This window comes from Haliotis asinina, chromosome 5, assembly GCF_037392515.1.
Source record: "Haliotis asinina isolate JCU_RB_2024 chromosome 5, JCU_Hal_asi_v2, whole genome shotgun sequence".
In the NCBI taxonomy this organism is placed as follows: Eukaryota; Metazoa; Mollusca; class Gastropoda; order Lepetellida; family Haliotidae; genus Haliotis; species Haliotis asinina.
This window is the reverse complement of record NC_090284.1, coordinates 69,058,940-69,072,903: the sequence shown is the minus strand read 5'-3', so window position 1 is coordinate 69,072,903 and position 13,964 is coordinate 69,058,940. Positions and strand designations below refer to the sequence as shown.

At 37.8% G+C, this 13,964-nt stretch overlaps 1 protein-coding gene across 2 annotated transcripts; it reads right to left on the bottom strand.

The window, feature by feature from the left end:
* Positions 1 to 272: 272 nt before the first annotated feature.
* Positions 273 to 9,147, bottom strand: LOC137285136 (uncharacterized). Of its 2 annotated transcripts, XR_010956950.1 has the most exons (9): positions 8,728 to 9,142; positions 8,196 to 8,339; positions 7,831 to 7,929; positions 7,446 to 7,631; positions 6,716 to 6,939; positions 3,199 to 3,248; positions 1,694 to 1,840; positions 1,346 to 1,441; positions 273 to 743 (listed from the first exon to the last, which is right to left on the bottom strand). XR_010956950.1 is itself a non-coding variant. In XM_067817364.1 (5 exons), the coding sequence occupies exons 1-5, from the start codon at positions 8,921 to 8,923 to the stop codon at positions 6,887 to 6,889; spliced, it is 678 nt and encodes a 225-aa protein (XP_067673465.1). In that variant the 5' UTR covers positions 8,924 to 9,147; the 3' UTR covers positions 6,144 to 6,886. The 2 variants fall into 2 exon arrangements, 1 of the variants encoding a protein (XP_067673465.1); XM_067817364.1 differs by lacking the exons at positions 273 to 743; positions 1,346 to 1,441; positions 1,694 to 1,840; positions 3,199 to 3,248 and having other exon boundaries at positions 6,144 to 6,939; positions 8,728 to 9,147.
* Between the last annotated feature and the right edge of the window lie 4,817 nt (positions 9,148 to 13,964).

The following is a 13,964-nucleotide window of genomic DNA, read 5'->3' as shown; positions in this document are numbered from 1 at the left end:
TATACTTGAGACCGATAGTGCTTACAATATCCCAGGACCAGGTCTACAGACTGTAGTTATCGGTCTAGGCCATTCATTGCTACTTCAAATATCAACTGATTGGGTTGTGTGTTATGTAGTAAACTCGTTGGAAACTCACTGACCATCTCAAAGATTAAACCAATGCACATGTTCAGTGGAATACATGGTCCCAGCAAGTATGTATACTATATGCAATTAACTCTCCATACTGCTCAGCGAATGTTCATTGAATCGCAAAACGCAACGCAAAATGACATTATTATTTTTTTATTCTTCACAAGCGAAATGCAACGTACATATTAAATTTATTTCATTATCACATTGCATTCATCTAAAACGATATGCAGAATTTATTCAAATGATACGCGAGATGTTTTGGAAACTCATCAGGAGCTGAGATTCAATATGAAGCAATGCATGTATATTCCTATATACAAGTATTACACATATGCATATGGGTATTTGTTTATGGTTGAACATTTGAGAACATATTTCTCCGTTATAATTTCATACTGAGGACATTGTTTGAGACTTAAGTCAGCATACTGCGCACATTGATTGAGACGTAACTGAACGGGGCTTTCTCAGATTGGTCGCAGATTTATTTTTGGAAAGGAGCGACTGAATTTCTTTCCTCAGTAGAATTGTCAAGGAAACAAGAGTAATCAAGACGATGCCAGCAGCAAGTAGAATGACAGCATATTCTGCCGCAGAATACCAATCTGAAAAAATACATTTGTATTTATTCGTTTCATGAGTATTAAAGCACAGCAGGACCCCTTACATAAATTCAAACTATCTGTTGCCATTTCTAAAATTAGCTAAATTAATGCAATTGATAAGTAGTGCTAGTGCTAGATTTCAGATCTATCTATCTGATGTTTGTTTTATCCACAAAGTTGGAAGTAACTAACGTTATGGGGATTCAGATTTATTTGTTCATAGCGGATTTAATGTTCATTTATTTTCGAGTTTGTTGCATTCATTTACTCAAATTACATATAAATCAGGTAATGTGATGGTTGGTGTTTCACTTAACGTAGCACTCCAGCTACCTCGAAGCGGCTTGTAAACAGTCCAGTGATTGATGCCATGAGTGAATGATTTTTAGTCTGGCCACCAACAATCATAACAGGCATTCCCACAGGGATAGACATTTTGTGACAATGGACTGCTCATCAGTTCCCTGACGTGCAACCAATAATTTGTGTCACTGTGACAATTATTTTGAGACAATGCTAGTGATATCCAGTGCGTTTGTACTGAGACAACACACTAACTACTTTTCGTATTATGCTTACTTGATCCCACATTGCAAACTTACAGTGTCCATTGCTTGAGATATCGTCTGATATACGGTCTAGTGGTAGGGTTGTAGACTCATCAGTGAGTGTTTCTGTCGTAGCCTCCGGTCGCGATACTAAAATACACAGAGTATTACAACAGCTTTAATAATGTTCCAATATCGTATTAAATGAGATCAAATCATTAAAACGAATTACTGTTATTAAATGTCCTTCAAATTTCAAATATATTTTCGCTGTACTATCGGCTGAATTGAATAGATGTCAGCGGACAGACCGTAATCAAAACGTCCACCGATAGTTATTTTGAATCATGTTGCTGCACAAGTCATGTAAGTGTATATGTCAACACATGATGTCCATGTTACCTGGACATAAGCTTCTGCAGCGTGAGACTGTCCCTCTGACCTCCGCTTGGTGGCAGAGTTCATTGCAAGGCTGACATGTGCCAGAGGTCGATTCCCAGTAGAAATCCGTCGAGCAGCTACCCATGTAGTTCCAAGTGGTTGTGCGATCTGTATTGTGCCGAAACAAAATGATAATTTGGTGGATAATAACATTTCACATCTATGTTTGGTAACATAGATATATTGAAGAAATGGCATGTCAGACAGGCTTACCTGGCTGACACACGTCATCGCAATTGCGTAGATCGATGGTTGTACTGTTTATCACTGGATTGTCTGGTCCAGACTCGATTTTTACAGAACGCCGCCTTATAATCTGCAGTGAGTTAGTGAGTAAGTTTTACACCGCTCTCAGCCATGTACCAACTATATGGCGGCGGTAAATAATCGATGCTGGACCGGACAGTGCAGTCATCAACACCACGACCATCGATCTACCGGCTTGGGAACCGATGACATCTGTCAACCAAGTCACCGAGCCTGACCACCCGATCCCGTTAGTCGCCTCTTACGACAAGCACACATTCAAATGGGACCTTCACGGGTTCATATAGCTGGGATATTGCTGACTGTGGCTTTAAACAACCAACCACTCGACCAATCTACTGTGTCAATAGTGAATGAACATGATTCTGTTTATATACTGTTGAAGGCAAGATGTGCAATGTACTCTTCCAATCATTACATGCCGACGTATATATGGTTACTAATTTTCTGCCATATATACTGAGAGAAACAAACACACAAACACAGGGAAATTCAAGTGTTCCTTTAATATTTTCAAGTTTTCATCACCAGTTTTGAATAGCGCTTGAATAGAGGAAATCTGAGAAAATTCAGTCAAACACCTGCCAGGAAGTGATGTTTCCTTATTTAATTCCCGCAGTATATTTTCATTTTTCTTCACGTATTTGTGTATTATTTCTCCCTACCCTTATTATGATAAACAGAACAGATATATGCATATACATACACTAAACATAACCCAAATGTGCACTTCTTTAAAAATATGTAATGGTAATTCTACTGCAAATAAAATAATCTGTTACAAAAAGGCACACAGTATGGCTGCACATTTCTCATGTTATAATGAAATGTGTAGGAACGAAACCACCATGTAACTGTGTGATCATTATTAATAAATGACACGGAAGGCAGGCCGAAACAGGTCAACACACGCCCCATAAACAAATAGTCCCATCTGTTTATGCGTACTATTACATTCTCATTTGCATATCGGTCAATGACATAGTAGGGAATGTTTGTCCTTGTTAGACATCACCAAAGTTTCTAACTGACGATACAAAGCTCATTACAAATGTATTAAAATTAATTTATATGTTGAGTCTTGTCTAAGATATCGGTTCCGAAAGATAATTCGGAGAATCCGATTTAAATAGGGTCCATAGCAAACACTACAACGTCTCTACGTGGCTAATGATTAAATAAACAGAAGAACGGTTTACCTCTTTATTCAGTCGTAATTCTCTCTCTTTCGGGGGCCTGGCGGAGTAATCTACAACACGGATATTTTAATCATAGCATATTACAACTCAACTGGCAGCTCAGCAACAGGACGTGACCTTTTACCTAAACATGTGACCTCTGCTATACATCTCGTCTCTGAAATTCTGAGAAGAATTTAGTAGGACAACTAGTCCCTATGGTTACAATATTATAGCATAACAGCAGCACCTCTTTCTGTGATTAGCTGTCGGGAGTTCATTCTGGTGTCACCAGTTGTTATGCTATCTATGCTTAGAAACGCACCTTTATAATATGTATCCCACCCACCCCACCTCAGGATTGAACCCACTCGGACTTGAAATTGCCTGTCTTGTAAGAATTGTGTTTTAAAAGGAGGCCCTCTCAAGCCAAAATCATGCAGATCCTTCAAAATGCCATGCTCCCATGCCGTATCATAAGCTTTCTCAAGATCAGAGGAAATTGATACAGCATGTTGTTTATTTACTAAAGTAATTTTAGCAAGGGATTCTAAACGTACCAAATGATCAATGGTACTACGATTTTTCCTGAAACCACATTGAATATTTGTTATAAGGTTATTGGTTTCAAGATACCAAATAAGTCTATTGTTTACCATTCGTTCCATGGTTTTACAAACACAACTCGTTAAAGAGATCGGTCTGTAATTAGACGGATCAGTATGATCCCGGCCAGACTTTGGTATGTGGACTACAATGGCATTACGCCACGAACTTGGAAAGTTCCCTGTGATCCATATTTTATCAAATATATTTAGTAGAGTTTCCAGACAAGATTCGGGCAAATGCTTGAGGAGCTGATAATGAATATCATCAGTCCCTGTTGCTGTATCATGAGCTTTTTCAAGGGCAGTATGGAGCTCATGTAACGAAAATAATTCGTTATAGTCTTCACCATTGCCCGAGTTAAAATTTAGTCTTTTCTTCTCCTGTTGTTCCTGGTGTTTTTGGAAGTCAGGAACGTAATTGGATGAAGATGAATGTTTCGCGAGTGTTTCACCTAGTTTATAGGCAATGTCACTTTTATTAGTTAAGAAATGATCACCATCCTTTAGATGATGAACAGTAGATTTAGAACCTTTGCCTTTATTCTTTGTATCGTGTTTCACACCTTAGACATACGCGTGCGTGAATTGATTTTTGAAACATAATTGCGCCAAGACTGACGCTTATCTTGTTTAAAAGCACGTCTAGCCTTCGTATTTGAAATTTTCACTTTACTGAGATTATGTACGGTAGGGAGTCAGCGAAAATACTTTTCTGCTTTTTTCCTACACTTCCTAGCCTGTTTACATTCATCAGTGAAGCATGGTTTACGAATATGTGGAACTGCAGAGGAGTCAGGAGGCTATTTTGAATAATTCATCAGAGAATAATTGCACTGAATCGGAAACATCAATAAAACGACCAGGATTTAATCTGTTCGTACAAGATGACTTGAACAAAGGCCAGTTAGCTTTGGTGAAGTTCCATCTTGATGATGGAGGAACGTCAGCTGGAGAATGGTCGGAAAATGATCACTGCCACATCGGTCACTGTGGACTGACCATTGAAATTCATTTAACTGACTTGTGTCAGTTAGAGATAAATCTAGACAAGAATATGTGCCTGTACCAGGATGTATGTATATTGTCAAATTATTATTGAAGATGCACAGATCGTTGTTAGAAATAAAATCTTCTAGCATCTTGCCATTTCTGCTCGTATCAGAACTGCCAAAAAGTGGATTGTGACCTTTTAGATCACCCATAATGATGCATGGCTTGGGGAGCTGGTCATAGAGTGTCTGAAGGTCGGTTTGGTGAAGAATAGAAGATGGTGGTACATACGATGAGCACAATGTGAAAACAATGTTGAGTGTCAATCTGACAGCAACAGCTTGAAGACAAGTATTTAAGGGAACATGACTATGTATAACACTATGTCTCACCAAAATAGAGGAACCTCCAGTAGCTCTTGGCCGTGGAGGGGAAAAATAGTTATATGAACTATACTGTCTTACATCAAATTGATTTGTGTTTTTAAGGAAGGTTTCCTGTAAAAACAATGCCGATGGTTTCAAATCTTGGATCAGTAACTGTAAATCATTACAATTGTTCATTAGTCTTCTACACTTCCACTGTACAGTATTATGTGAGCAGGTCATGGAGGCTCAATGGGAGATCGTACATTGGATTGTCTCCCATGGTTAGGTATTGAAGCTTTACCTCCATCTCCAAAGGTTCAAACTGATTTTGAACCTTTATTGAAAGTGATTGGGAGGATGGTGATCAAAATTAAAAAGACTAGTTAGGAAAATTAGGCTTATGTTCTGTATTTGTTAAAAACTACCTATTTTAATGGAGTAATAGACAAATAGACATTTTCCATTTCCAAGAGTGCTTAAGTGAATTTGTCATGGTTCTTTTGTAGTGATGATGTCAAACATGAATTACACCGAAATATCTTGCATGCCTATACCCCAAAGTCAGTATATAAGTTTCCAGGTACCTTCTATATGATTGGAAAAAGAACCGAAATACAATATGGACAATATGTAATCTGCCATGGATTATCTACTTAAGGTAGTCAGAATTTGCTTTTGTTTCGGATGTAATCTGAGGCCATGATCGACCTAGAGGGATGGAGTCTGTGGGCTGTTTTGTACTCTTCACAGTTTCTGTTACCATCTGTACCTGTGCATGTTGTGTTGTAAAATCATTACATTTGATAATTGTGCCTCTGTTGTCAGACATTTAGGGTAGGTGTGTGCTTTTAGTTTACATTTTAGCAATATTCCAACTATATCGCGGCGGTCTGTAAATAATCAAGTCTCAAGTGATCAAGAGCATGAGCCTCGATCTACGCAGTTGTGTAAACCAAGTTAGAGAGCCAGACCACCAAACAAAGACAAGCAGGACAAATAATGACAGATACATTTTATTCTAAAAACACTGAAAAAACTGCTCCAGAGAAGTGGAATATTCCAATAACCTATAACTTCAGTGACTGTCTCAACTTCAATAGTGACTGCTGAACAAGTCAACGTCAATATTTCTTCAATAGTGACTGCTGAACAAGTCAACGCCAATATTTCTTCAAGTCAACCATATGCCGTATAATTGCAAATTATATAAAACACATCAATCCCTCATTAACAGGGAATGTAATGTTAATATATGATTATGCATGGTATTTTAGACCGTTTGTCCCACCCATCGTGTCAAAAGTACAATGATTCTGCACTGTCACTAGGGATAAGCCATGAACCTTTACATCGTTTGACTGCCCTCGCTTTGAAGACTTTCGCAGTTATTGTGCATGGTTCACCATGGTACCAGAGAAACCAGATGGTAAACCCACCTAGATGATCCTTCTTGTCGCCGTTTTCCCCCACCCATTTCGAAGCCTTTGAACACAGATGTTCTCCAGAGTACTGGAAATATTTCGATTTTGGATAGTCTTGGACCCCAGCTAGTCCTGTATCGAGATTTATTACCTTTTTGCCAGTCCTCATATTAGGCATGCTTCTGCACCACAGCCAAGCTGGTGAAGAACCTTGTATCCCCTATACCATTGTCATCAGTGTGCTCACTGACATCAATTTCCAGTTTCTTGACCAGCTCATCCACATTTGAAATTCGTTGAAAGTAGAGGACAAGTGCAGGAACTACGTGCTTAGGACAGGCGCAGAAGGTGGTGATCTTTCTGTCTCAGGAACACCTACAGAATACATAGTATAAATGTCATAACATTGTAGAAATATAAAATGAGGGTAAGTAGAGAGATACTTTCAATATGAAAATATATTATTACTATTATGAAATAACACGTGTGGGCAGTTTTTGGGTGTGTTTTCAAAACTGGTGTTAAGTCCAGGTGTCCTTTCTACCCCATGTTCTTCTGTTACATAGTAAGTGAGTGAGAGAAAACCAGGCAATGCTTCGGCCATATCGTGACTGAAACAGTAAATTATTTTAAGTTTATTCTGAAAAATCTGTCACCAAAGAACTTTAGAATGACTAGTTATAACAGAGATCCAAAACTATCCTTTAACTTAAAATGTAGGACATTACAACATGGGACCATGTTACATAAAGGACAAAATATCCCTGATAACCCTATGAACAATACAATCTCGTGTGTAGTTAGTTTCGTTGTCTAAGAAACGTTCGATGTTTGGTGATGGTTATGTTCTTGATAAGGGCTTTAGAAACAGTTTTCCTTACTTAATCTCTGCATTTCTTCCTGTGCCTGCCCACACTCTTGTGTGCCACTCTTGGTGCATTTTGCTTTGGTCAGTCTCCGGCCGATTCGTCTGCACACCTCACGTTTTGTCTTGAAGGCCACAAATGCCAGAATTACAACAATAACTACCCCAGTAACACTTCCAAGGACAATCAGGGGTATATTACCTGAAATTGAAAATACACAAATCTTAAGCCCAAGGATTATCAGAAACATATGCCACGTTGTCCCCTTGCTAGCGCAGTCATCCGTTTGAACAACATCCACAGTCAGCAGTTTAACTACTTCTATAGTCAAAAGCTATTAAGCAAAGCAGTTACCGATCGGTTGAGGAGATCTAGATACTGTAATAACAGTGACTCTTACGTTTAATGCCCATTGAAGTATGCCTTTCCTCTTTTCTTGATCCATTTGAGGATGCGACAGTAGCAGCACCAATACCATACACGGTTGCTGTGGTCCACTCTGTAATGAAATGCACGACCACAACATAATATACACGTTTCATTTCGTCTGTTAAATATCTCGATATATTAAGTATATGACTCAAAACAATGCTTCAAGACACGGAAAAACATATTCTCGACTTCAGACACACTTTGTCGTGCTCACTCATTTTCTTAATCGCAGACTTCATTTGAAGAATCTGTTATCAATATTGGCTAAAAAATAACTTTGTCCTTCCACCTGTAAGAGCACAACTATTGCAGAGGGACGCGTGAATTATTTACCGGGGCAATGTCGGTTGCACTGTTCTTGTTGGCCTGTCTTCTGGGCGTGTCGACACAATGACTCACAGTCCTCGCACCGCCTCACTACGTCGTCATAGTACTGTGTGGGTAGACACGGTTCCCCTCTGACAGCCTCGAGGTAACCTGAAGATAAAATGACAACATTCATAAAAATATTATGTCACGTATCTGTAACCTAGTTTAACACATTTACCTTCAAAATGGAAAATATGTGACTTTCATGATGATATTTGAAAGTCCACTTCGAAAAGTCCGTATACAGTATATAGTTCTTAATATGTGTCCCATGGCGCAGTATTCTAACTGTAAGTCAAACAGCATAATTAATGCGTCACTCATAAAGTCATAACAGTCGGTGTGAAGAATCTTATGCAATGATAGTGATTTACACCCATTTAACAATCTGTAAGTGAGAAATATATGCTACTGACACCAACACTTGTAGAAAATACAAACATCAGACACTGTCCTAGTTTGTTCACGTATATATACAACGAAATGTCAGACTGACCTGGACACCTCTCATGACACATGTCAACGGTCTTTTGGATCATGACGTGTTGACAGATGTCGCTACAGTGGTCACAATTCCCCGTGGCGGCATCAAGGTAAAACTCCTTTCCACAACTCGGCTTACAGATCGATTCGGCAATTAAGCAAATAAACAGAACAGAAACAGAACCAAGGAAAGAAAGGTAACCAGCCATGTTGAATTCTATCCGTTTTCAAACTTGATCCAAGAAGACGCAGAACAACTGATGATGGTCACGCACGCTGTGTCAGCCAGCATGCGGAGGGTGTCAAAGGCGAAGCTGTTAACTCGGTGGACGGTAGCACAAGAGTGACAAGATGTCATTGTGGCAAGTACGTTTTGTCTAGACCTAATACGCAATATCGGGGTGGGTTTTACCCAGATGGAGCACGTTAAGGCGCATGCGCATAAACTCCGACCACTACTCGTCTGCCAAGTGTATATGTGTATATATGACCGATATACGTCACATCAATGAAAATAAGCGTATTATCTCATTCAGGTTCAGCGATATCATAGTCCAGAGACATGTACTTACTTATGGCAACTTACTTAAAAACATTTAATAGTGACAAATATATGTCGTCATTTGGACATTACAATAATATAAAAGATATAAGACCTGTCTTGTGTGATTTATTGTTTATCTATGGACACATATATGACCACGGATGGTATGAAATGCATATGAAGTAAAAGCGTGTGTGTTAGTCTGTGTGTTAGTCTGTGTGTTAGTCTGTGTGTTAGTGTGTGTCCCTGTGAGTGTGATTAATTTTTCCAGCGAAAATGCATTCCGTCGATACATAGCTAGTCTGCATTCATTAAAAATCCACCCTGAATATGTACTAAGATTTGGTAAATATTTGTGAATAACTGAAACAGTGATAAGTAAAAACAATTTAAATTCCTAATGCATAAACCTATCACAATGTTCAGGGGCAGACCCAGAGGCGGTTCCCACGAAAGACATATACTTAGGATACCAAATTCTAAACATCAACACATATATATGAAAACTGCTGTTACACAAATGTTATTGTTTAGGGATAATATGTACCAACAGCTGTTCACGATGTCAAACGATGATAACGACTGCAGCAATATCTATGCATACAAATCAAAGTTACACGAGTTAATGACAAATGTAGTAAAGATACATGGTTACAACAGTATTGTCATGTTGACACAATTCAAGATGTATACTTTTTCTAATATTCTTCAAGGACATAATATGTGTTTATTTACATATATATATATCCCCCGAAATTTCAAGAATATTTTTCTGCGATTATTGAAATGTTACAACATCGTCTCTGCGTATTACACCACACCAAAATGAGGCGTTGCTATTGTTTGGCCTGTGAGTTTGTCACATTCTCATTGGCTGAAACGTGAAAGTAGGTCATATGGCATTTCCCCTGTTTGTAAACATAAATGTCAAGCGAATGCTGAGTTAACAAATAGTTTGCCTGCTTTGTTAAATAGTGCAATTTTATAAAGTTGTGACACAAAACAACATGTAATATTAATGAACTCCTACGCCTTTGCATTACCAGTATTACCCATGTTTTACATTCAAAACAATTTCGTACAATAGTGCATCGTCATGCTAGTGCATGTTTTAAAATTGTATGTATAAATGATCATTAATGATTCTATGTATATTTATGTATATTTAACGTACCAAAATAATCACAACCGAAAAATAAGATATTTTTAACCTTTATTCTAACAATACTACCACTGACTATACTAATGTCGTAATACACATACTACTACAGACAAAGCCTGTTTGTGTTATGAACAGCATATAATGTTAGACACACACACACAAATGTGTGTGTGTGTGTGTGTGTGTGTGTATATATATATAGAGAGAGAGAGACTATATCCGGTAATAATATATATAAACACACTAATACAGATAAAGCCTGTTTGTGTTATGAACAGCATATAATGTTACACACACACACACACACACAAATGTGTGTGTGTGTGTGTGTGTATAGAGAGAGAGAGAGACTATATCCGGTAATAATATATATATACACACACTAATACAGATAATGCCTGTGTGTGTTATGAACAGTATATGATGTTACACACACACACACATATATATATATATATATATATATATATATAGAGAGAGAGAGAGAGAGAGAGAGAGAGAGAGAGTAACAAAACATATATGTGTGTGTGTAACATTATATACTATTCAGAAAACACACAGGAATTATGTGTAGTAGTGTGTGTATATATATTATTACAGGATATAGTCTATCAAAAGACAATCACAGTTTAATAATCCACTTTAGCAATGCCATATTTTAGCATTGCCATATGACATCTATTCAAAGTACCATAAGTTAATTGCAGAAACAAAATCATCCGTGATGTTTAAAGGTTGAAGCTGTACATACACTATCAATACATTCGACAGCATTAATATGACATACGGCGTTGCTGATCATTGATGAAATGTTGCCTATGAGAACATTTCGAATTTTACGTAATATGCCAGGAAGTAGCTTTTCAAACTATAATATGCTATGAAAAAAAAAAAAGAAACGCATATACGATTTGTATTTCTAAAAATCTGTTAAATACCTATTGTGTTCAAACCTGCAAATGTTGATTTTGATTTTCTTACAAAAATTAGAAAGGCATCACAACAACTCAACAGAAATCACCTTCCATTTTAAATTGTGCAACAATTCGCCGTCTCGCAATAAAAATCCAGATTACTTTCAGCAAATGACTTTCATTTTGAAGGCGTTTCAAGGTCAAATCACTACGCCACGCCTTGACCCTACATCGCCATTGAAAGAATACATACTGGAGATTACCAATCTTCTGTTGCCAGCCGTCTGAATGTTAGTCTGAGTAAGTTCTCATGGCTTGCAGCTCGTCGCAACCAAATTTTAAATCAGATAGAACAAGTGACCGTCCTCGTACAGGCAGACCTCGAGTTACCACTGCAGCCCAAGATCGGTACATTAGGGTACTAGAGTAGCATGATCGTACTGCCATGGGTGAGAGCACAGCGGCTAGGGTGCCAGGAACTCGAACACTTACTGTCTTTTATTTTCATTCGAGAAGTTTTACGATAGTACTTTCGTTTAGATTAACACAATATTAAACTGTACAATTCATGCACCCAACCTATTTTGACTCTTAACATATCATGCCTAAAAGCAAGAATTGCTAAACTGAACCAGCTATTCAAAATCGACACTGTCTGACTTTTGCATTCTAGCTAACAATATCGTACGTGCCTGAATTCACATTTCTTAAAAGAACTTTACAAAATCGCTGAGCATTGCTCATGCCTTCTTTGAACACATATTGGCAAGACAGACTTTTTTATCAATATGCCTCAAAAGGACACCAACTCGTTAAAACATATATCAGCATGACCTTGTGTCCGGTTTTGTCTACTAAACGAGCAAATATTAATTAAAATTTCACTTGAAATTGTAATTAACGTTGCAAGCATGAGAAAAATAATTGTTGGTGGCAGTACTTCATTTGGATACATCACTGGATGTGGGGTATGAATACCAACATTGAGTTGAATGTTTATCATATAGTAACACAGATTAAAGATGGACATGAGATATATACTGATGAATGATTATGACAGTATGTACATGTCAACATGAAGATGTGATTGCCATTGATGGGAATGATGAGATGATTAACTGTTAAACTAACACTAGTTGTTGACATGATGGTGTCACTGACCTTGAAAATGAAAGGGTAGGCTTTATTGATGCATATTTCAGCAAACCACGGTTTATGGAAGATGAAGATATATTCATTGCTAATACTGAAAGATGAATGCCTAAACACTGGATGCCGTGTCTCCCCTCAAGGTCTGTACTGTGTCTGAAAGCAATGCAAGACGTTTACCAGGAGTTATATCAGGTTTAATGTGCTTCTAGTTTGGAGGTGTTGACAGCGTATGATAAGACCAAAACCACCAACAGCTACAATAGAATTACTTAATTATAATTCGAAACAAGTGCCATCGTAATAGTCAACTCGACTCAGTTTCAATTCTAATTTAGCTGGTTGTTAACATGTTAAATAATGTACCAGTAATTGACACATACTCAGGCTAGCGATGATTAAAACATTTCACATTCATCGTTGACATAAGGTAGCTGTTTCCAACCAGTTATGTACATACCACAACAGTATTTTGTAGCTTTAATATATACATTTGAACTGTAACATTTATCACTGACATATCTCGTGTTCACCAAACAAAGTATATGATGATACTGTTATGGTTATATGCAATCACACAAGTGCAAGTATAAGTTCTGATTTTCAGTTTCACCGATGTTGCACAAACATTCATATCAATATCATGTCTAATTCTTCACATGACTCCAAATATGTCTGATATAAGATCGGCCTTTCGAATGAATCACTGTTTGAATACTTTAATATATACCAATAATAATACTTCATATATACCACCTTCGGCCGTTTGTCTGTCCCTGTTGTCATATCTTACTGGTCCCTGGGGTGTCTGTCTCTTTTTCCATCTTCAGAAGGTGACAACGGCTACCAACAGTACCACGGCCAGGGAAAGTGACATCAAACAGACGATAGCAACCGCATGCGGAGAAGCTTGTGTTAACAGAGATGTCATCAAATTTGCAAAGTTTCCATTGTCATTTGCACAACATTTTGATACTACTTGCAAAGAATTAGGAACATATTATTGTCAGTTACCCATTGCAATCAACAGATATTGAGACACAAACACCACTTTATGACTCGATGTCATCGCAACAGCGCGATCTCATTGCAACATGTGAGTAAAATCTTTACAAATGTTGAATATGGTAGTTACCATCTTGCACTGGTATCTCATCCTGAATCGCCACAGTGGAAGACGAAGACTTGAAAGTCACAGTAATCGGGACTGCTTTCTCGTTTGCATCCTCAACTTGAATATGTGATCAATATCGTTACGTCTTCATCAACGCAATGAGGAAAGCATACATCCGTATCCTATTCTTTTCACCATTTGCTTCAGTGTTTTACATAGAGATAGGTATGGATGCATACAGACATAAACGCACATACATGTATGCATGCATACATGCCTGCATGCATGCGTACATACATACATACACACACACATACACACACACATACACACACACACACACACACACACACACACATACATACAT

Bases quoted from the DNA above. Each gene is read 5' to 3' on its own strand.
- LOC137285136 (XM_067817364.1), bottom strand. From the start codon at position 8,923: ATGGCTGGTTACCTTTCTTTCCTTGGTTCTGTTTCTGTTCTGTTTATT. The intron at 8,340-8,727 runs GTCAGTCTGACA...TTTTATCTTCAG, and splicing joins GTGTCATGAGAGGTGTCCAG to GTTACCTCGAGGCTGTCAGA. The intron at 7,930-8,195 runs GTAAATAATTCA...ATTTCATTACAG, and splicing joins GTGCAACCGACATTGCCCCG to AGTGGACCACAGCAACCGTG.